This window comes from Schistocerca serialis, chromosome 1 (assembly GCF_023864345.2).
Source record: "Schistocerca serialis cubense isolate TAMUIC-IGC-003099 chromosome 1, iqSchSeri2.2, whole genome shotgun sequence".
NCBI classification, from domain to species: domain Eukaryota; kingdom Metazoa; phylum Arthropoda; class Insecta; order Orthoptera; family Acrididae; genus Schistocerca; species Schistocerca serialis.
This window is the reverse complement of record NC_064638.1, coordinates 453,512,318-453,537,396: the sequence shown is the minus strand read 5'-3', so window position 1 is coordinate 453,537,396 and position 25,079 is coordinate 453,512,318. Positions and strand designations below refer to the sequence as shown.

Below are 25,079 nucleotides of genomic sequence, written 5' to 3'. Positions count from 1 at the left end.
ATGGTACTGCTGGAACTTCAACCGAGAGGCGACCACATGGTAGCGTTGGCAATAATAGTTTGTCAGGAAAAGGCATATCTCCTGGAAAGAGAGAGCCACAGGATCAGACAACGGTGCTAACTTGTGGAGAAGAAAGAATGTGTCTGGGGAGGCCCACGACAAAAACAATGACCGCTCCAAGGAGTGGTCCGTGAGTTGAAAATCCGTAAAATGTTGTTTCAGCTGATGTAAGTAGCTTTCCCAGTCCTCTTTAGGGTCATTAAAGGGTAGGAACGATGGCGGACATGGGAAAGCATTGGAAACCCAAGGACTCGGAAGTTGTTGTGGTAACACATCCCGGGCATCGACTTTGTCCATTAGCAAACCGCAGTGACTGTTTTAAGATGTCTAACTGGAGCTGTTGCTGCTGCGTGAGCTGCTGCTGTTGCTCCCGAAGACAGACCAACTTCGCCTCCATGCTAACAACTACCACCATTTACCTCGTCGCCAAAAATGTTGTAACCATGAACTGTTCTGGTTGCGGGGTGCCCAAGAAAGTGCAGCGGGACCAAACGGAGAGTGGTCCGAGAACAAACAAATAAATGGAAAGGCTGGGCATGAAAAAATGACGGACGATCGAGAGAGATCTTACGACGACAACACGCAAGAAGCTACAGAGTGAGAGGAACAACCACACGAATCCAGGACGTCCACTAGTAATGAAAACAAAGAACGGTAAACATGCTGTCTGTTGTCGAGGCAATATGTCAAGACTCATGTAATGATTAGACTCGCTTGCTGAGCGAGAGGCAGGCACTTAAATACATAATCGGGGGCACCACTATTGGTTGCTGGGACCACGTGTTCCACTGTGGCTCCCTCACACTAAATGTGGGCCAGGAGGCACATGCCACCACGGCTTATGGCGCGATGGTGCAGAGACCTTCAGGGGTCTTTGACGTCCATGACGTCTGGCGTGGATTCAAATTCTAAGGCATGCGGTACCAGAAAAACAGCCTCAGTTTTTGGCCCACCACAAAGGCTTAGTGTGTAAGGTGCCATGTCAGTAAGCTGAGGGATGGCTGGTTGGTTGGGTGATTTGGAAGGAGTGCACAAAACAGTGAGGTCATCGGATTAGGGAAAGATGGGGCACGTAGCCAGTTGGGCCCCTTCAAAGGAACCATCCTGGCTTTTGCCTGAAGCGATTTAGGGAAATCACGGAAAACTTAAATCAGGACAGCCAGGCCCAGGTTTGAACCATCATCCTCCTGAATGGAAGTCCAGTGTGCTAACCACTACACCAGCTCACTCGGTGCTGAGGGCCACTGATTCAACTTCACCCTGAAATAAATTTTGGTTCGCTTTTTTTCCTTTATCCTTTCTCTATTTAAATTTTTAATAAGAGCTGATAACCACCTTTATAACATTGATACAACTGATTTCATGTTTAACTCGCAACTTATAATGTTACAATTTATAATTTTTTGAGAAACTATGGCAACAAAAATAGTTATTGCACAATGAAAATTGTGTGAAACACAGCAACATTAGATTTCCAATACATTTAAAGGGAAACAAGTCATTAACATTTGGCTGTATCAGTTCTTCATATGTTAATTTTGGAGCCATAAGTCAGTGTGTAGCCTAAATTCAGAAGTCTTTTCCCTTATTTCTGGTTGTATACATGAACAGCAGCGCCCCCGATCGTGTATTTAAGACTAACCGTTGCGTGAGTCTTGACATATTTCAACACCTACAGCAATAAAATTGTCACACAACTTAAAGGAGTGCTAGTCTTACACCATTCACTCTTGGCTGCTTCACCACACCAAAATCAGCACCACTTTAAAGGATGGCAAGTATGTGCTTCCTCTCTGATTTCAGAGGATGATATTCCGGCATGGAAGCAATAGTGTGATCTGATGTTTGGTTTGTGGGGTGCTCAACTGCGCGGTCATCAGCACCCGTACAAAGTCCCAATTTTTTGCACAGTCCAATCGAGCCACTGTCAAGAATGATGATGATGAAATGATGAGGACAATACAAACACCCAGTCCACAGGCAGAGAAAATCCCCAACCTGGCCAGGAATCGAACCCGGGACCCCATGATCCAGAGGCAGCAAAGCTAGCCACTAGACCACGAGCTGTGGACACTACAGTGAGAGATAGCAAGCATCTTAAACTACATGATCATACAGTTCATTCTCCAATCCCCAACCCTGATACGTCCTTCCCTTTTGAGAAAAAATGATGTTTGCATGAAATTGTTTTTAAACAGTTCAGAGTAAATGAGTTATCAAGTAGGAACAAGAAAACATGTTTCAAAAATAGCACACTACATTAGATTTTTAAGAAAAAATGAGGCATACAAATTAAAATGGCCAGCCATTTACTCAGATAAAATATGAATTCGTACATACAGTATTATTCTGGGAACAAAAGTGCCCATCTATGTCTAACTACTGTGCTATGCAGACCTTGGTGTACAGAAGCATAGTGCGTGACTGTGCTCCACTTATTAGAAAACTGGAGTGTAGAAAGTTACTACACCCACTTGCCTGTTTCTCAAGACTGAATATGATGGGACTGCCGCTCTGACCAGATCTTTCATTCATTTTGCCGGATAATAAGTGAAAATGGTGATAAACAGTTAATACTTATACATGGAAACATTTATGAATACAATGCAAAAACTATAGTCCAACTTTTTAATTGTCAGTAGTGAATGGTGACAAACATAAAAATTAAGGTACGCAGAGTACCACATAGGCCATATTCATAATGCCTGCACACACACACACACACACACACACACACACACACACACACAGAGAGAGAGAGAGAGAGAGAGAGAGAGAGAGAGAGAGAGAGAGAGAGATGAGGGGGGGGGGGCGAGAGAGAGAGAGAGAGAGAGAGAGAGATGAGGGGGAGGGCGAGAGAGAGAGAGAGAGAGAGAGAGAGAGAGAGAGAGAGAGAGAGAGAGAGAGAGATGGGGGGGGGGGCGAGAGAGAGAGAGAGAGAGAGAGAGAGAGAGATGGGGGGGGGGGAGAGAGAGAGAGAGAGAGAGAGAGAGAGAGAGAGAGAGATGGGGGGGGGGGGGGAGAGAGAGAGAGAGAGAGAGAGAGAGAGAGAGAGAGAGAGTGATGATGATGATGACTGCTTAATAAAGATGAAGACCTGCACGTAATCTATTTCATAACTTGATTGTACTCCAACATGTTTAAGACGTTCAACTTTAATCTTAACAAGCTAAATGGAAAAAAGGGGAATTCAGAAAGAATGCCTACGGTCTAGATAATGTTACAGTAACTTTCTCCAGCCATAATGCTGTTCCAATTACCTCACTTTTCTTACAGTGCTTGCAAAAGAGTTTATTCTTTGATGTTCACAGGTCACACAAACACCCATCTGCCTTATGATGTTCACAGGTCACACTAACACCCATCTGCCTTATGGAGCAGAGAGCACTACCCATCATCAGCAATTTAGTTTTGATATGGGCAAGCAAGTTCTATCTTGTATACAGGCACCATCAAACTGTTTCAAGGTGTCATATGCTGCAGTGTTCACTGAACTTCTGTTGCAGATATGTGTTTTGTTATCTCTTGTTTATGTAGCTGCAAAGCTGTTCAATTGTAGCAGTTTAGTAGTTAGTGCTCACCTTTGACATCAACTGCACGTAAAGCACTGCAGTTTCTGTGAAAGATAGTCATATGGTATCCTTAGATAAATAATGATTGGCACATGTGAAGCACAATTGTCAGTAAACCTATATATTAACTCTAATTTCTCGAATTTTCTTGTTTTGATCATTTCACAATACATATGTGGGCGGAAGTAATATGTTGTCTGCCTCTTCCCAGAAGAACTCTCTTAGAATTTCAATAGCAAACCACTCCATGCTGCACAACGCCTCTCTTGCAGCATCTGCTACTAGTGTTGATTCAGCATCTCTCTAATGCATTTCTGCTGTCTAAATGATCTTGTGCTGGAAAAGGGCACTGCTCTTTGCTGAATCTTTTCTGTTTCCTCTATTACTCCTACCTCGTAAAGTTCACAAAGTGATGAGCAATACTCAAGAACTGGTCGAACAAGCACCTTCTAATCGACTTCTTTCATGGTTAGGTTACATTTATTTATGATTCTTTCCATTAATCTCAGTCTAGGGCCAGTTCTTGTGAAATCAACCAACGACCAGGTTCTTGACAGCTCAGATTCGATAATTTTTTGTACATTTACAATAGTCTGAAAAATCCCACATTAATCTGTTTTTAAACTTTTAATTCTTCACAATTTTTAAAACTTCCAAAATTATGTGATTTTTGTTACATTCATAAATCTTAAAATCACCACATCTCAAAAAGTATTTGACTTGCAGATCTAAAATTTGATCCATTTTATTCAGTTTCTTATAAGCTTTAAAAGTATGCACTAATTCTTGATATTCATAACAGTGCTGAATTTTCCAAGATAATTTTTTTTAATCCTGAAATTTTGAAATAAGATTCTTTTATTTTTTTATTTTTGTAAAAAATTTATGTTAGTCAAACATTATTTGTTAATATGTGTGCCAAATTACTGTGAAAATTACAAGTTTGTGTTTCACTGAGAACTTTTCATAATAAATTTTATTTTACTGGTAAGTACAGCAACAAGTGCATAGCCTGTAAGGATTTTTACTTGTTGCTAAGTTGTAATGTGTCGAATTCCAAATAAGGCTGTTGAATCATTATTTTTTATTAACTGACAATAAATTTATTACATTATTAGAACTATACAATTAAATTTAGATAGACATTTGGCTTTCCCCTGTTAACTGTAAAGATACTTTAACATACACCAGAATTACACATGTCCAAAAGACTGTGAACAGTTTTCTTCATTATAACTTCATTTCACAAATATATTAGTATTAATCAATACCATTTATTAAACAGAGATGTAGCTGTTATTATTTAACAATGTGTTATTTGGGTGCTTTGCAAAGAGGATTTCTTTACTCATCTCCAACAAGCAAAATGTTATGATGATCGACAATCAATCTTTTTAGAGTCTAAGATTATGTATTGTAGTTTTCTTTTAATTGATGTAACCTAGTTCTCCCAAGCAATAATGTAACAACGTGTTCTTCTCCAATATAATCTGAAGCTTTACGCAGCTCTTCATTGGATAATCAATACGTTCTTCCAATGGCAGTTATTGGATTTGATTTATAAAGTATGGAGTTTTTTAACTGCAGTCAAGTTATCAGGTCTTTTTGGTTAGCACAAAGAAAGAGCTAGTCTACAAGAATGGATAAATAAAAGTTTACTTCTTCTGTTTCATCTCTTAATAGGACATAAGCCATCCACAATATGTCATTACAGACACAAGCAATAAGTACTTTAATCTGGAATCACTTGAATTTTATGAAGACCAAAATCCTTAAAATCAAAAAAACAATTTTTGTTTTTGAGAGAGAACTTTGTTGGTAGGGCAACTACAGCTATGAATAGCTATGAAGATCCAACCAGTAGACGAAGGAAACTCCTTACAAGAAACTCACATGATCCAGCCTAGAATACTGCTCACATGAGTTTGACTCATATCAAAAACAACTAACAGGGGGATATGAAACATATACAAAGAAAATCAGCATAGCTGTTGACAGGTTTTGTTAAGTCCACTGGAGAATCTCATTGAAAGTGCTGAAAAATCTTAAAGATAGATAGCTTCAGCTGTATTTAGTCCTTTATTACTGAATCGCTACCAGTTTCCTGGCACTAAAAGTTGCATCTTCAGGTGAACACGGAACTGAAACATTAGATCTGAAAAGCTTGGAACTTTGTACCCAATATTTGTTATCCACCAGAATAAAACTCTGCTAAAAGGCGGTACCTCTTGGAATAAAACAGCCAGATTCCCATGTAGTGGATGGGTCTGCTTCTCTGGTCTGTACGCATTCACGAACAGGGGATGCGGACATGAGCCGTCCACAGTCAAGATGTCTACTTTCCTGCCATCAGCATACCACAGCACACTGCTATGTCCCCTATTCACAATTGTGTATAGACCACAGAGATGGACCTAATTATATATTGAAATATATTATATTGGAATCAGACTGTTTTATTCTATGACCTTTTAGCTGTGTTTTGTTTTGGCGGACAACGAATGTTGGGTAAAAAGTTACGAGCTTTTCATCTATATAATGTTTTAGTTATATGTTCGCCTGAAGATGATGTTTTTAGTGCCATGAAGCTTGTAGTGATTCAGTAATAAAGGATTACATACAGCTGAAGTAATTTATTAATACCCAAAGTTATTGTTTTGCCTTTTGCTTTGTTCACAGGAATAAATGCATGATACTTATAAGTTCCCATGACTGCTACGACTTTATAAAATCTTTTTGCCAGGCTCCTTTTTAAGTTGTATGCTCATCATTCATTATATATAAGTGACTGGCCGTATACATGCTTTACCCCACTCACACAACTGGAAGGAAGTTCATATTTGATCATGTTGCACTTCCACAGCTGATTAATGTAAACATTAAGAAAAACACTTCGACATTTATTTTATGTGCATTTATTAAGCCAATGGTTTCATTCAATAAGAACATCCTCAGGGGACAAAGTGGCACAAATGTGCCAGTGTCGAGACTTAAAATGGTTAACTTCCCAATAAAATGTTGAACTGAACATGTTGGAATACAACAAGTTCAGTATCCCACTTTTTGGCTCTGCCTGGTACTTGTCATATTCCAAAATGTACATTTCAACATTTTAACGAGTGATTAAGCATTTTAAATCATACACTGGCACTTTTCTGCCACTTTATCCCCTGAGCACATGTGCTTAATGAATTGCTCATGAACATAGTTAGCTGGTCCTCTTTCTCTCACCAGCACTTTCTTAATATTATCTCAATAATTCATCTCTACTGAAGTGAATTGGTGTCAGTAGAAGTGTTTCATACGTATGTTTTATCTATAAAAACTAAAAACTAAATCCTGTCTGAACAGACCTCAGAAGAACCAAACAGTGTCAACTGACCGCTGTGTCATCCTCAGCTGATAGATATCACAGGATGCAGAGATGGAGGGGCATGGTGTCAGCACAGTGCTCTCCTGGCTGCTGTCACCCAAACTCTTGAAAACTGATTTTTACAGAATACTCTAATAAACATTCTGGTGGAAGGAAAAGCTGGCAAAAATCTCAAAGTTCATGTCTAAATTGGCACTTCAAACTTTTACGCAACAATACAATGATGGACTTAGACCACATATCTCTCTCTCTCTCTCTCTCTCTCTCTCTCTCTCTCTCTCTCTCTTGCACGCACGCACGCACGCACACGCGCACACATGCACACGCACACACACACACACACACACACACACACACACACACACACACACACACAAAAGAAAGCACCATGAAGGAATTATCCAAAAGTAATGGAAATTGGTAAATGTGGTGGTCATGTACAGACAAAGAAATGGTTATTATTTCAGAATAATTGGACGATTTATTCAAGAGAAAGAGCTTCACTAATGGAGCAAGTCAATAATGCTTATGCAAGTAGTTATTTGGCTTGGCATTGATTGACAAAGTTGTTTGATGTCCTCTTAAGGGATCATGCAAAATTTCACCCAACTCACACATTACATAGTTGAAATACCTCTGCCCATAATGCTCCAAACGTTCTCAATTGGGAGGGATCCAGCAATCTTTCTGACCAAGGTAGGGTTTCACAAGCATGAAAACAAGCAGCAGAAACGCTTGTCGTGTGTGGGTGGGCATTATCTTGCTGAAATGTAAGCCCATGAAGGCTTGCCATGAAGGGCAGTAAAACACAATGCAGACTATCATCAATGTACCACTGTGCTGTAAGGGTGCTGCAGATGACACCCACGGGGTAGTGTTACGAAAGAAATGGCACATGACAGGTAGGCCACATGGTGGACGATAGTCAGGTTAGTATCCCACTCTTGTCTGGGATGTTTTCCAGGGATGAATCCTGCTTCATATGAGCCCTGATGACCAGCAAAGGAATGTCTGGAGATGGCCCTGATGGTGGTGGAACACCAACCTGCCCTGTCCCCTGCCATATGGCGCAACAAACAGCAGTGATGATCTGGTGCGCCATTTCTTTTCATAATATAACCCCTTTGGTTGTCATCCACGACACCCTTACAGCAGAACATTATGTCGACAATATTCTATGCCCTGTTTTGTTGCCCTTCATGGCAAGTCATCCTGAGCTTACATTTCAGCATGATAATGCCCATCTGCACACGGTGAGAGCTTCTACTGCTTGTCTTCATGCTTGCCAAACCATATACTTTGGTGAGCAAGATCACTGGATCCCTCCCCTATCAAGAGCATTTGGAGGGTTATGGGCAGAGCCCTCTAACCAGCTTGAGATTTTGACACTCTGACATGCCAACTGGACAAAATTTGACATGATATCATCAGGAGGACATCCAACATGTTTATCAATCCATGCCAAGCCAATTAACTGCTTACATAAGGGCCACAGGTGGACCAGTGCGTTATTGACTTGATCAGTTTGTGAAGATCTTTATCTTGAATGAATCATCCAATCTTCCTGAAACTGTAATCAGTTATTTGTCTGTAAATATACATCACAACTACAGATTTCAGTCCCATTTGGATAATTCTTACATCATGCATCACTTTTTGGCCTTGTTTTATTTGTGTGTGTGTGTGTGTGTGTGTGTGTGTGTGTGTGTGTTCATCTGTTTCTGTTGTTCTATAAATATGAACTACAACTACCATAAATTAAAAGTTGCATAAAACAGAAAATGCATACTATCCATTACATTATTTATGTTAATTGTTATATGGCCTAGTTTAGTACAATTTTAAAATGATGAATTGAAGTGTTCTTAATTAGTACTCAGTTTAACAATAGTTTTATGAACCAGCTTGCAAACCAAGCTGTCTGTGGCTCCATTATGCTCTGGGGAACATTCAAGTGGGCATCCATGGGTCCAGTGGGGCTCATGCTAGGTACCACGATGGCCAAGGAGTATTGTACACTGGTAGCAGATCATGTGCACCCCTCCATGGCGATCATGTTTCCTGACGGCTGGTTGGTTGGTTGGTTGGTTGATTTATTTGTTGGATGGGACCAAATCCCATTGGACCAGGAAAAGGAAAGGATAGGGAAGGAAGTCAGGTGTGCCATTTCAAAGTAGCCATCCCAGCATTTGACTGAAGTGATCTAGGGAAAATGGAAAACCTAAATGAGGATGGTTGGAGACGCGTTTGAACTGTTGTCCTCCCGAATGCAAGTCCTGTGGGATAACAACTGGTCCCGACAGCAGTGGCATTTTTCAACAAGATAAGGTGCCATGGCACAAGGCCAGCAGTGTGAGGTAATGGTTCAAGAAACACAGTGCTGAGTTCCAACTCACCAGATATAAACTCAATCGAAAACATCTGTGGTGCGACTGAACGTGACATCATAACTCATTGTCCCCCTCCCCGGAATTTACAGGTATTATGTTACTTGTGTGTACAGATGTGGTGCCAACTCCCTCCAGCGACCTACCAAGGCCTCATTGCTTCCATGCTAAGACGCTTCACCACTGTTATCCGTGCCGAAGGTGGACATACCGGCTATTAAACAGCTGGTCATAACGCTCTGGCTGACCAGTGTATATGGTAAACAGTTTCAAATTAGCCACTAATGTAAGCCTTGCACTGCACCAGTCAAATATATGGAAAATTGGCCATGAGATCAGTAAGTTATCTACTATCACACATAATGATCTCATGGCCAGCTTTCCACTTGTATGGCTGGTGCAACACAAGACTTACATTTATGGCTGATCTGATAATGGACAAATAGTCCAAAACCAGACATCAATAAATACATTTTCTTCCAGTGAAACTTAAAGACACTTTTCATACTGATTATTGTACTCCCCTTTTGGCTTACCAACAGATGAAAGATAGTACGCACTGCTGAGAGTAAACATGAGCTACCAATAAATGCCATATCTGTTGGGACTGGAACTGATTTTCCAGAAAGGTTCAAAGGCCAAGGGAGGGTATATTAGACAATGCAGCTTCATATTTAAGAAGAAAATTAAGCACCTCAGTGAAATAACTGGAAGGGTGGCAAAAAAGGCCAGTGGATCTCATCAAAAATTTAGAGAGGGCTCCATAGGTGGCTAATGACTGTACTGCATGGCTCATCAGCATGAATGATATCAACCAACTGGGATCAGAGGCCATTGTTTGGTACCTTTAGATTGGTAGTTAAATTAGTGATGACAGTTACACCTTACACACACACACACACACATGGAAGTACAACTCGTGATTTTCAGCACTGTTCCTAGAGCCAGTCAAAGTCCTGGTTTGGACATGGGTTGAGCTACAGACTCAGGAAATAGTGCGATTACATTGGATGCCAATTTCTTGACCTCCGCTGTAAGATACATTTGTGAACTGTCATATTGTGAACAAAACGTAAGCTTATGGAAAATTAGCTTGTGGCTGAATTGGAGACTTTCCTAGAGGTCAGTGATTCTCGGTGGGGAATTAATGGCTTATTACAAGTGTGATGAAGGAACAAAAGACACTATACAGTTAAGTGTACATCATACAAAGACAAAACATTACATGGTATATGCTCAAAATTACCACCAGCTCTATACAGACTTCTACTTTTAAGGTTTGTGATGATTCATTATTTTGTCAGAGCACCTGACAGCTATTTTTACTTTCATTGTACTTTCTCTGTATTTCTTCTTCAGTGTACTATTTTTCTTCCTCTACTAAATTACTTGCAACAATTTTCTAACCTATTTTTAATGTTCAATTATGAAAAATATCTGCCACACATATGAACTGCCATTTATGATACTACCATTCTCTGTAATAGAAATAGCATCACGTTTTATGGCATAAATCTCAGCCTCTCTTTTAAGAACATACTATGAAGATTTTATTTTATTGTCTGAGCTACCAATTTAAGACAAGATGTGGTTCTTTTACATTTTGCCTATTATTTATGAATCATTGCTTGTTGTAACAATTGAGTAAATGTCCCTTTTTTATTCTGGCAACACTCTAGCCTCCGCAGTGATCCAGTTTCTTTAACAATTCCCTAATATTGCATTTAATTGAATTTTTGGTGAGGAGGGGAAACTATTTCCAAAAATTAATGTAAAATTATCAATAACAACAATGAATTTAAAGCTGTCTATGAATTCACTGCAACATTAATTCTAACAAGATTTTTATAGCCGTTTTTTCTTTAATTCCAAACTGTTTATACAGCTATTTTACATAACAAGAATAACAGTGCATCACGATGTGAAAATATACTTGCTACAAAATAGGCGTGTGTTAGTTTCACTTCAGTTTGTGGTATGTGAACCCTTCTCTAATAAGGGTACTGTCATCCTGAGCTACTCGAAAAGTGAAACTGATTGCTGATAGTAAATTATTCTGGCTAACTGGTCAATAGTATCCCATATAAATTTGTTTCTTGTTGAGAAATTAGCATTAAAGTCTCCTCAGACTGTCCACATGATGAGTCATTACATTTAGAATTTTAAACAATATGTTACACATCAGCTGCTTTTACAAAGTCCACCTTAAGGAGCAAGGTTATAAACTAAATGTTATTTCATTAAGCTACTTACATTGGTGTTGTGTGATGAAATAATTGTTACAGAGAAGCCAGTGTGTCTGAAAGCAGGTACTCTTGACTGTGCTGTGTTCACACTCACTACATGACTGACAGATTCCCAACACCAGTCTTCCTTGTCAACAGAAACTTGATACTTGCCAGGAAGTACATCACTAAATGTGAAGTGACTATCTGGAAATTAAGCCCACAAGAAAAATTTTAAATGAGTGTAATTTTCAGATTATATAACGTGCAAGTGAGAAATATACTGAAAAATCGAGGTGTGAAAATATAATACACCGTGCTTTTTTAAAAATAAAGAATAATATAAAAACTACCAGGAACAAGTGAACATGCAAACCGCATCAACGGAAACATCCCCTGGCAAAGAGGGGTTACAACAGCAAAAATAGAGAAGTGTTGTTTGTCCATGTAGATTATTATGCTTTTTTATCAATATTTGAACAGATATTTCAAAAACAAATATTAATAAACACACATGAATTCTGAAGATTTAAGAGAGATTATTTCAAAATTAAGAACATTTGTTTCTGTCAACGACAGAAGATCTTGGGTCCAGTCACTCAGTCAGAATACAGGTAAAGTTAGAAAACAGACATTAACATTGTTGATCTGAAGAAGTCATCAGTTGCTAGTAATATTAAATTTAAAACATAGTGAGAAAATGTGTGCGCAGGTTGTGTGCTGTGCCAACAGATATTAATAGTGCAGAAGGCAGGTGCAAAACCTCACTAACAGGAAAAGAAACCCCACCTTGCCCAATTAACATTACAAGAGTTATGTGGTGGGACAGTGAGTATGCCATCTATTTCTTAAATGCCTTTAATATGAGAGAAAAAAATGAAATATCTTGATATGAGCACAGCTGGGAATGCCACGTGATCATGAATGGTAAAAGTATTCATCATACTGAAATTCATAGAAATGTAACTGAAGCCAACTGCTTTCACATAATGAATTAAGTTTCTTTAGAAATTTATCTTGTCTGGGTAATCTACATTGATGTTTAATTTATCTACATTTATAAAGAATTCATTCAATAATTCACAAATTTTGGCAGGATTTACTATAGTTTTATACTCTATCTTTATTTCAGAAATACCATGGCCTCTAGCTGTTATGAATGACAAAGAAGACTTCAGTCAACCCTGATTGGTTGGTTGATTTGGGGGAAGGTACCAAGCAGTGAGGTCATTGGTCCCAACAGACTAGGGAAGGATGGGGAAGGAATTCGATCGTACCCTTTCACAGGAACCAACCCAGCATTTGCCTGAAGCAATTTTAGGGAAATCACAGAAAACCTAAATTGGGATGGCCGAACACGGATTTGAACTGTCGTGGCTCCGAATGCAAGTTGAGTAGGCTAATAACTGTGCCACCTCATTCGGGAGTCAACCCTGGATACAGTACCAATTTTAAAATAACTTGGGAGTATGCATCTGTAATGACCTAATGTGTAATGACCATGTTAAACTAGTCTTTGGAAAAATATTCAGACTTAGATTCAATAGAAACAGTTTGTAGTATCCTCCTGGGATCCACCTCCACACAACACTGGGCTGCTGCCTCTCCAGGCTGCTGGTGATACCACTGCGAAGAAGCAGTATGTAGAGGCATGAGAGTCACTGCAATTAGTGCTGCCCTCGCGGGCACTGGTTATTCTTCCACCGATTGTGTGTCCTCTCATTTTCCAGAAATATTTTCCATCGGGCAGCTATAAAGGGCGTCACCTGCCCGACTGCAGTCAGTTTGCACCAAGATTCACTTCGAGCCATAGTGTCAATCCCCAATCCTCCAATCATAGCACCCATCACCCAGCACTTCTGTACACATGGAGCCCCATCTGAGTCTTCGCCCCACATCCCATCTGAGTTCTCTGCATAGGGCGCACACATCTCTGCTTCAAGCTGTGTCTTCACTCCATGCCTCGAGTTCTCCACACCAGCTGCTGAAGCCTTCACTATGATTTGCATTCAAGCTGTCACTTCATGTCTTGGCTGAATTCTCCATACTGGGCCCAATTCCTGCTGCACTCGTGGCCTATCTGTGCACAACTCGCCTTCACTCCCTGATTACATCGGCCAAGTCATTAGTCCACCTGAGGCCTCTCCTGGCGCATCCTCTAGCCCTACCACTCTCCACTGATACAGCTGCACCAAGATCGCTCTTTTAAGAAATCTCCAAGATGAATGTCAGTAATTACTGATGGATTGGAACCAAGAAGCACTGTAAAGTCCCAATGAATGTTTGGTGTTATATTCAGTTTGGCTGTAAATAAAGTTTATTTATTTCTTGCTACCTGGGGCATATTATTTGGTGTGGCTCCCTCTGCCATGACACATGAAAGCTTAATGGAATATAATTCACCTAGAAAAGAAACAGTTTCTGAATTTCTCATGTTTCATCACAAATACATTTAGATGGCATGAGAGTGTTACAGAGATACTCATCGAACTACAGTGGCAGAAGCTACCAGGAATTCATGTGAAGGTCTGCTGTGAGAATTCCAAGAGCTTAAGTTTATGAAGAGTTACACAAAGTATTACAAAATGAGAAGCCAATGCATATGAAATAAAAGCTGTAGTAAGAGAAAACCATAAAAACAAACATAACAACTCACAGATTTTATAGTTTCTATGTAATTATATAAATAAATATAATATAATAAAACATAATATAAATTATTCTTTTATTCTAAACAAGTTATTTAGCAACTGAATAAACCAGAAGTCTAAAGTTTTAGTGTATATGGATTCCCCACCGCATTAACCTACTCAGTGGGCCTTCTTGTTAGAGTGACAATGGGCTGAAGTTGTAATTGTCGATTTGTTTGTTTGTTTGTGTGTGTGTGTGTGTGTGTGTGTGTGTGTGTGTGTGCGTGTGCGCGTTAAACAAGACTACAATTTTAAACTGATTTTTCTAAATACTTCGATTCTGGGAACATGGATCTAAAAAACTTTAAATATTTTACACTAAATGGTAAAATTGTTATTCTCCTTTGATAAGAAATGAACATGAGTGCCTACATACCTCGTGCAACTGTTATCCCAACAGGTATTTTGGTATTATCATTATCCGGAGGTATAGTGTTCAAAACAACTGGTATATCCCCACAGTCATTACCGGGATTCAAACACAGCAATTCTCCTGAGAGTTGCACTTTCAATTGTGAAAACACAATACCTGACAAAACTGGGTGATCAGTGATTTCAAATGAATGAACAACTGGCGCAAACCTATAAAAAGAAAGAACACCAGCGATAATGCAGCTAGTTCATTGAAAATTATTATTATTTTAAATTCTGTATCTATCTTTACATCTAGATTACAATATTGTAATCTAGATGTAAAGACAGATACAAAATTAATAATAATAATAGTAATAATAAGTGATGCAATACAATGTGTAGGAAATGCCACACAGTGAAGTAATAATCAGAAAAGAGAATTCACCTAAGGCAAGGTATAGGCATATTAGCTAAGTTACAAAAATTACAGATCAGTGGAATTACAAAATGACATAAAATCATTTTTGATAAACCACCATAAGCCCCAATAAGATCTTCTCATGGTATTGAATCAAAAGAGGACACATTCATGGGATATTGGCTTTCAAGCTAATTCATCCCACGGCCAACTGAAATGTGGCCCGCTTCTTCCATTTTTGAATCCAGACATAAGCAACTTAATACAGTAATTTTGGTGCAATACTGAGCTACATCACAATTATTTGCTTCCCAGCTCTCCAAAGATAAACTGGAACAGAGAAGTGGGGCATTCCAGAATATGCTGCAAGTCTTGAACACATTCACAAAGAGTATCATTCTCATCTTTCAGGCCCCAACTTACTAAGTTGGTCCTCCCCAGCACTACATCCATTTGTGGCCAACTGAGAACTCTCAAAGTATTCCATGGAGAGTGACAATATTAGATTACTACTCATCATACAGTGAAGAGGTTGAGTCACAGATTGACAGATCCACAACCACACACACACACACACACACACACACACACACACACACACACACACACACACACACACTCAACCACAGTCTATGGCCGCTCAGGACAGACTGCAAGCAGCAGCAGTTGATGGGAGAAGCAACCTGGGTGATGGGGGAACAAGGAGGCTGTGAAGGGGAGAGGGAGGGACAGCAGGGCAGGGGTGGGCAAAGGAAAAGTGCTACATGTGGGAGCTTATAGGGATAAGGTGGAGAGGAGGCAGGGCAGCTAGGTCCGGTCAGGTGGTCAGATGGAGGACGGGGGTGAGGGCAGTGGAAAAGGAGAGAAGTAAAAAGACTGTGGATGCGTTGGTGGAACAGAGGACTGTGTAGTACCGGAGTGTGAACAGGATAGGGGATAGGTGGGTGTATGACAATGACTAACCGAGGTTGAGGTCAGCAGGGTTACAGGAATGTGGGGTATACTACAGGGAGAGTTCCTACCTGTACAATGCAGAAAAGCTGGTGTTGATGGGTAGGATTCAGATGGCACAGGCTGTCAAACAGTCACTGAAATGGAAAACACTGTTGGGCAGCATGTTCAGCAACTGGGTGATCCAATTGTTTATGGGCCACAGTTCATCAGTGGCTACTCATGCAGACAAACAGCTTGTTGATTGTCATGACCACGTAGAATGCAACACACTGGTTTCACCGGCAACCCTACCTCTGGTGGAATAGCTGATGCTTGTGACTGGACTGGAGTGGGTGGTAGTGGTGGGAGGGTGCATAGGACAAGTCTTGTATCTAGGCCAATTACAGGGATATGAGCCATGAGGCAAGGGATTGGGAGGAGGGGTTGTGTAGGGACGGACAAGAATACTATGTAGATTCCATGGGTCATGGAATACCAGTGTGGGAGGGGTGAGAAGGATAGTGGGTAGGACATCCCTCACATCAGGGAACAGTGCGAGGTAACAAAAACCCTGGTGGAGAATATGATTCAGTTGCTCCAGTCCTGGGTGGTCATGAGTCTTGATGGGAACACCCCTCTGTAGCTGGACGGTGGAACATTGCGAGGTGGTGGGTGAATGGAGAGAAAGGCACAGGAGATCAGTTTCTATACAAGGTTGGGAGGGTAAATACCGTCTGTGAAGGCCTAAGTGAGACCCTTGGTGTATTTTGAGGGAGACTGTTTGTGATTACATATGCGACAGACATGGGTGGCTAGGCTGTGTGGAAAGGACTTCTTGGTACAGAATAGGTGGCACCTGTCGAAACTGAGGTATTGCTGGTGGTCGGTAGATTTGATATGGATGGAGGTATTGACGTAGCCATCTTTGAGGGGGAGGTCAACATCGACAAAAGTGGCTTGTTGTGTTGAGTAGGACCATATGAAATGAATGGGCGAGAAGGTGTTGAGATTCTGGAGGAATGTGGATAGTGTGTCCTCACCCTCAACCCAGATCTATGTCTACATCTACATGGATATTCTGCAAATCACACTTAAGTGCCTGGCAGAGGGTTCACCGAACCACATTCACAATAAATCTCTATTAATTCAATCTTGTATAGCGCACGGAAAGAATGAACACCTATATCTTTCTGTGCAAGCTCTGATTTCCGTTATTTTATTAATATGATCGCTTCTCCCTATGTAGGTCGGCATCAATAAAATATTTTTGCATTCGTAGGAGAAAATTGGTGATTGAAATTTCCTGAGAAGATTCTGCCACAATGAAAAATGCCTTTGTCTCAATGATGTCCAACCAAATCCTGTATCATTTCAGTGACACTCTCTCCCATATTTTGCGATAATACAGAACGTGCTGCCCTTTTTGAACTTTCTTGATGTACCCCGTCAATCCTATTTGGTAAGGACCTTACACTGCACAGCAGCATTCTAAAAGAGGACAAAAAAGCATAGTGTAGGCAGTCTCTTTAGTAGATCTGTTACATTTTCTTAGTGTGTTTCCAATAAAACGCAGTTTTGGGTTAATCTTCCCCCACAACATTCTCTATTTGTTCCCCCCAATTTAAGTTGTTTGTAACTGTAATTCCTAGGTATTTAGTTGAATTTATGGCATTTGGATTTGACTGATTTATTGTGTAATCAAAGTTTAACAGATACCTTTTAGCACTTATGTGAATGACCTCACACTTTTCGTTATTTAGGGCCAACTGCCATACAGGTATCTTTTGTAAATCATTTTGCAATTTGTTTTGATCTTTTGATGGCTTTACTATCACCATCTGCAAACAACCTAAGACGACTGTTCAGATTGTTTCCTAAATTGTTTATATAAATAAGGAACAGCAAAGAGCCTATAACACTACCTTGGGGAATGCCAGAAACCACATTTGTTTTACTTGACGACTTTCCGTTAATTACTACGAACTGTGACTTCTCTGACAGAAAAACGCGAATCCACTCACATAACCGAAACAATATTAAAGCAAGCAACTTCACTATAAGCCGCTTGTGTGGTACAATGTCAAAAGCCTTCTAGAAATCTAGAAATATGATGTCAATTTGATATTCTTAGTCAATAGCACTCAACATGAAGATTTCATTAATGAATCTGAACCTGGTGAAGGGTTCTGGATTCTGGGTGGTTAGAAAAGATTCTTCTAGAAGCCCATGAATAGGTTTGTATAAGATGTGCCGTGTGGGTGCCCATAACCATACCCTCGATTTGTTTGTACGTGATATCTTCAAAGGAGAAGTAATTGTGGGTGAGGATGCAGTTGGTGATGGTGACTAGGAAGGAAGTTGTAGATTTGGAACCCATTGGGCATTGGGAAAGGCAGTGTTTAATAACAATAAAGCCATGGGCATTATGGATATTAGCGCAAAGGATGGTGGCATCAATTGTGGCGAGTAGACACCATGTGATAACGGAATTGGAACTGCGGAGAGTCTGTGGAAGAAATGGTTGATATCTTCTACATAGGAGGGTACGTTCTGGGTAATAGGCTGAAGGTGTTGGTCTGCGAGAGCAGTGATTCTCTCAATGAGGGTACAGTAACTGGCCACAATGGGTCACCCTGGGTGGTTGGGTTTATGACTTTAGGAAGCATGCAGAAGGCAGGAGTGTAGGGAGTGGTAGCGGTGAGGAGAGAGATGGACTCAAGAATCAAGAATTTTATTCACCATAGATTATTTTACAATGATATTGGCTTCGTCATACAAGATGTAGTAGTACATACATAATAATAAAATAAACTAGAGTCAGTACATTATAGAATACATTTGAAGCATGGCAGTGTACCAAATTACACCAGATTAGTTTCTAAACGTTAATGCAATGAGCTATGCTATAATATAATATAGTATTGTATTGTGTATTGTACACACTATGTAATTACACACGATTAACCACAGCACACAATAATATGTTTAACTATAGACAATTTTTAAATGCTAATATCCTCCTCGGGCATCTCAAAGAATTCTTTAATGTCATAGAATGGATGATCTGACAGGCAGCAGTACCACTTAAAAAATATATATATATATATATCCATAGACTGAACAAGAATTGGTAGTTTATTGAACATTTTGAGTGGGTTTACTTTGTGGTAATTTCCTGTTCTTGCTGATCTGTGGGACGGTATGTCTACATTACCCTTAGCCCTGGTGTTGAGTTCATGTATTTCCCCTCTGGCAATAAATTCTGAAATATTATTTTTAATATAGAGTACAGACACATAGATGTATAAATTTATAATTGTGAGTATTCTGAGTCTGGAAAAGAGGACTACAGTGCTCCCTATGACCTCTTTTACATATTATACATAAGACTTTTTTTTTGTAATTTCAAGATGTTCTTGATGTGAGGGGAGTGCCCCCATATAATCAGACCATATGAAATATGTGACTGGAATAGCCCAAAGTATGTCACCCTACGGTACTCCAAGCTCACTACCTCCCTTAGGTTCAACAGATGATATGCCTCCCGAGATATTTTTTCACATACGTGATTGACATGTTCCTCCCAATAGAGTTTTGAGTCAATGTGAATACCTAAGAGTTTACTGACTTATTACCTACCTTATTTGATATTCCCATTAAAAGTAGTTGGGTTTTATAAGGTGTTTCTTTTGTTAGGTTATTCAGATCTGAAATGTTCTGATGTGTGGTAAGTAGTTTTACATTGTCAGCATAACATACAACAGGGTGGACTATGTTTTTAGGCAAATCATTAATAGCTATAATGAAGAAGAAGGGTCCAAGGATAGACCCCTGTGCTGATTTCCAGTAGGGAAGAATTTACATCTCTGACAGAAACAAATGGTTTTCGGTTAATCAAATATGAATTTATCACAGCTAAAGTGCTCCGTCTCACCCCATAAAACTCTAATTTCCCAAGTAGTACGTCAACAGCAATGCAATCGAAAGATTTGCTTAGGTCACATAATATAAGTAAAACCATGTCATTATTTTCAAAGGCTGTTAATGTTTGGTCAATGATTTCCAAGATGGCCCTAGTTGTGTTTTTCCTCTTGCAAAAACCAAACTGATTGCTACATAGGATATTGTGTTTTTCACAGAAGCTGCTTATTTGTGTGTGTATCAGTGCCTCAAATATCTGAGAATATTGGAACAATGGAGACTTGTCTGTAGCTTTGGAGAAGATGTTTGTCCCCTTTTTTAAAAACTGGGACAACTTTTGATACCTTAAGTGCATCCGGAAAAACTCCAAATCCCACACATTTATTAAAAATAAAAGCTAATGGTTTGGTGATTGAGTGTATTGTTTTTTTAATTATGTTATTTGATAACCAATAACAGTCTATACTATTAGAACCTGAAAATTTGGATACAGCTTTTATAACATCAGCAGGTGTGACAGTCCTCCACTGAAATACCAGGTTAACAGGCAGTGGTGTTACAACAAGGTCCATTGCAGATGAATTTGTTGCTTTAATGCTGTTACTTAATTCTTTAAACGAGTTTAAAAAGTACTGATTTAATTCCTCAGGTTCAAGCAGAGCTTTTTCTGTGCATTTTGGTGTACTGTCTTGTTTTATTATTTGTCAGGCTGCCTTACATTTATTGGGAGCCCTTTCTATATAGTTTTCCACTGCTTGCTTTTTTGGCAGAAGTAGTTCAGCTTTGTAGAATTTTTTGAGTTTCAGATACGACCTATGAATGTTCACACTCTGTTCTGCCCCTTGGTTAGCAGCTTGCTTATGCATCTGGTACAGCATACGCATGTTTCCTTTAATTTCTGCTAGCTCCTCAGTAAACCAGTTCAGACTTTTTTTTTATTTCACTTGGCTATCTAATTTTTTTACTAGTATACCACAAATCTGTATACTTTCTAAAGAAGTTATCAAGATAATTTCAGCTTCCCTTTTCCCACATTGACAATTATATATAAAGTCCCAATCTGCACTTCCTAATCTATCAACAAACATACTTATGTACTCTTCCTTTTGCCCTCGTACCATTACTACTTTAGAGTCTTCAATTTTAACTGGTTGCCTTTTATAGAGTGTAAGGAGTAGTGGCTCATGATCTGCAAGTCCACTTCCTGCAAGACTGACTGTAAAATCTTCCCTATGGAAATTCACAACAATATTGTCTATGCAGGCATTCTGACGTGTGGCATGGTTATTTGTACAATAGGGGTCCAATGATCTTAGCATATTCAAGAATGATTTAGTAACTAGCCTCTGTGTGTTTGCCATTTCTATGTTGAAATCACCACAGATAGGAATTCTTGTCTTAATCTTCAATATGTTTTAACTATTAATTCACATTTTTCAATAAACAAATTTACATCACCATCTGGTGATCTATATAGGCTAACTAGCACTGTATTTTCATTCATTAGTTTTACACAGCTAAACTCCCCATCTAGTTCTGGGGAGTACAGAGATACATCAATTCTGGAAAACTTTATTCCTTCTTTGACAAAAATTCCAGCCTCACCATCCTTTCTCTGTTTTCTACATATCATGTCTCCTACAACATACCCTTGGGGAAAAAATATATTTACTTGTTCTTGGGTTAGCCAGTGCTCTGATACACATGTAACATCTACACGCCCAGTGTTACATAAATGTTCTAATTCTCAAATCTTATTTCTAATACAACAAATGTTAACTTGTAGAAAAGTAAGTAGATTGTCTGGATTCCTCTGAGAGCAATTTGACTCTATATTTGAAGTTGTAGGTTCAGTTAATGTCTTTAACCTCGTTGCACTGTGATCATCTGTGTTACGATAGTCATGTACCTGTTCATCCACTTGATGACTCACTTTGTTAACTGCTTCCTTCTGTGAAACCACTGCTGATCCCACCAAAAATCCTGGTCACTTGGTTGTGGTTTTTTTCTTCGGGTTGACTGCTGTATTCCACCTGTAGGTATTCTTACTCCTTGGGCTCGAGTTGCTATTCTTCTTTTTGCAAGTAGGTCTCTCTTCTTAAACGGTGTCTTCTTTTCTGCCACATCATTTGCTGCTTCTTCTAACTTTTGTACTGATCTCTTGGGTATGTTTATTTCTTGAGTAACTGTCCTCTCCACACATACAGAATTCACTTTTAATGATTCTGTTGTTATTTGTGCTGGAGTTGTGTCAGTAAAAATTTTCACTGATTCTTTATCTGAGACTGCAGCATCCTTCCATTTAAGTTCTATTGCTGTTTTGTACACTTCCCTACTTGTTTCCACTGATTCATATAAATCCTTGTGGCAATTAGTTCTTTAGCAGTTGTGCTGTATATAGTCCTTGTTCCTAGGAGTATTTATTTTTCTGTTTGTGGATTGAATTTCTTGGTTTGGTTGAGTACTCAATGTAAGTTATTGGATTGTATTTTGTGCAAAAAACTATTTGAACATTTACTACATACCATAATGGCGTCTCACGACAATACACGCACTCGCACTCTCTCTCTCTCTCTCTCTCTCTCTCTCTCTCTCTCTCTCTCTCCAGTCTCCTCTCACACATCCAATCTCTCCATTTCCTTCACAAAGAGTCCATAAAACAAATCTTTGGTTCAGTAAGACACAGAGATGTGTTTGTGTCATGGAACATCTGATTCTCGCAGTTGGTATATGCTGTTCACCACAATATCAATTCGTTGCATCCAAATTGGAGTTTTGCATTCATCAGTACACCAAGGTTTGAGGTTAAAGAATTCTGGGGAGTTAACAGGGGGTGATTTGGGGGCAGTTGGGCTGGATCACAGTTGGGAGGAGGAGTGAACAAAGTGTGGCAGGGATCAACATTGGTCTTTGGTTGAGCCCGACTTCTAGAGCAGGTTACGAAAAAGTGTTTCCACTGTAGGGGCTGGGAGAAGGAGGGAAGGTCTTTAACAAGTCCTGCATGACGCTGATATTTCTGTGGGGCTAAGGCATGTTTCAGGTCTGGTTAGGTTCTGGATTCTGTATGGTGGTGGGAGGGGTTTTTGAGGGTGGGGTAAACTTTGTAGGTCTGCATGGCTGGGCCTGTCACCTATGAGGGTATGTGGGGGAGATTTGGAGGTTGTTGGGGGAGATTTGGAGGTTGCTGTATAGGTGGTGGATAGTGGTAGTCCAAGGCAGGAGTAAGAAGTGAACAGGTTGGAGAGTTTATTGAGGTGGCACTGTGTACACTCCTGGAGAGCAAGACTCAGGGTGTGATATGGGATACAGGAATTTCAGATCACATAGCAAGAAAATTTTACAGATGGAGAGGAGGTATTGCATGAGGCTGATTGACGTGATTTTGCAGGACTTTGTTGGTGAGGATTAAGGACTGGAAGAATCTGAACAGATGGAGGTCATTGTGGAAGGAAAGGTTGCAGCTGGAGAGGGGTAATTTGATGGTAAGGTCATTTGGGGGGGATTCCATGAGCTAAGTAACAACGCATGAACAGTATGTGACACTTGGTTATGGCTAGGGATAAGGAAACTTTCCTGTATTGACGCTGATGGAAGGAGCAAGGATTCTTTGTGGAGGATAAAAAACATCTAAAAATACACATATAACACGCAAAAAGTTCACAAAAATACACCAAAGTATGTGGGAAAAAATCACATATGAAATATGGGGAAACAAGATGAAATCTGATGAAGTAGGTCTAGAGTGAAAACCAACTGAAATCGACATGAAAACATACTGAGATCAAAGAAAAAATAAATAAAAAGAGTGTAATGTGGGTTGCAAGTCTGTGGGTGGATAAGAGTAAAGAAAGGGGCAGCAGGTGTGACTAGATTGGGTGAGGTTAGTATATGTGATATGGAATAAGAGAGAAGAAAGAGTGGGGGTTGGGGAGGAAATGGTACGATGAGGTACAAGTTTGTGTGGTCCAGGAAGGTACGGAAAATAACATGCTAAAATATGCAAGAGTGATGCAGGCAGAGTGATCAATTTGAAGGTCTAGGATTAACGATACCGGCGGGAGTAATGCGGGACATGAGATGCAGCACCACCAATCAGTGCGATCTTGTAGCCATCTGCTGTGCGCAGATGGTCGATACATTGTGGCTCATAAGTTGAACATGTGATGCAGTTTGAATGGCAACAAGTGACACACAGGAAAGAAGAGAAAGCAAGGTAGACACCAAGTATAGCAGTGCTTTAGAAAATTAGTAACAAAGGGAAAAAGTAGTAACACAGGAAAACAGCACTGGTTTACGGGATGGAAGAAAAGCCTTTAGGCAAAATCAAACAACTGAAAATCAAGAAAAGAATAATGCAATATTATGGAAAGGATAGATTACTAATCACCATGTAGTGGAGATGATGAGTCACAGATAGGCACAACAAAGAAATTTTTTGATGGGGTGAGGAGGAGGCTGAGGAAGGGAAGGGGATGGATAGCAGGGATAGCAGGATAGCAGTGACAAAAGGTAAAGGGCTACTTGTGGGAGAATACATCATGGATAAGGGGAGGTAGGGAGGGCGAGAGAGAGAGAGAGGCTACATGAAGTCGGAACGTTGTACAGAGGACAGGAAGAGAGAGGGGCATGGGGGTTTGGGGGGGATGGACAGCACAAAATGAGAGGAGTAAAAAGACTGTGGGTACATTGGTGGAACAGAGGATTGTGTGGTGTCGGAGACGTCATGTTAGGTGGCTTGCTCAGCAACGGAGTGGTCCAGCTGTTTCTTGGCCACAGTTCGTCGGTGGCCATTCGTGTGGACAGACAGCTTGTTGGTTGTCCTACCTCTGATATGATAGGTGATGTTTGTGACCAGAATAGAGTAGCTGGTGGTGGGAGGATGTATGGAACAGGTCGTGCATCTAGGTCTACTACAGGGATATGAGCCATTAGACACGGGATAGGGAGCAGGAGTTGTGTAGGGATGGGTGAGGACACTGTATAGGTTCGGCAGGCGGTGGAATACCAATGTGGGAGGAATGGGAAGGATAGTGGATAGGCCATCCCTCTTATCAGAGCATGGTGAGAAGCAATAGAATATGATTTAGTTGCCTCAGTACTCGGTGAAACTGGATCACAAGGGGAATGCTCGTCTGTGACCAGGCGG

General features: G+C 40.0%; 1 protein-coding gene across 1 annotated transcript in view; it reads right to left on the bottom strand.

Moving 5' to 3' along the window:
* LOC126473173 (nodal modulator 3) overlaps positions 1-25,079 on the bottom strand; it is a 159,476-nt gene that overhangs the window by 51,060 nt on the left and 83,337 nt on the right. Inside the window, exons 8-9 of the mRNA XM_050100059.1 lie at positions 14,684-14,889; positions 11,646-11,824 (exon numbers count right to left, since the gene is read on the bottom strand). Coding sequence (XP_049956016.1) covers positions 11,646-11,824; positions 14,684-14,889 — 385 coding nt within the window. The remainder of the gene's footprint in view (positions 1-11,645; positions 11,825-14,683; positions 14,890-25,079) is intronic.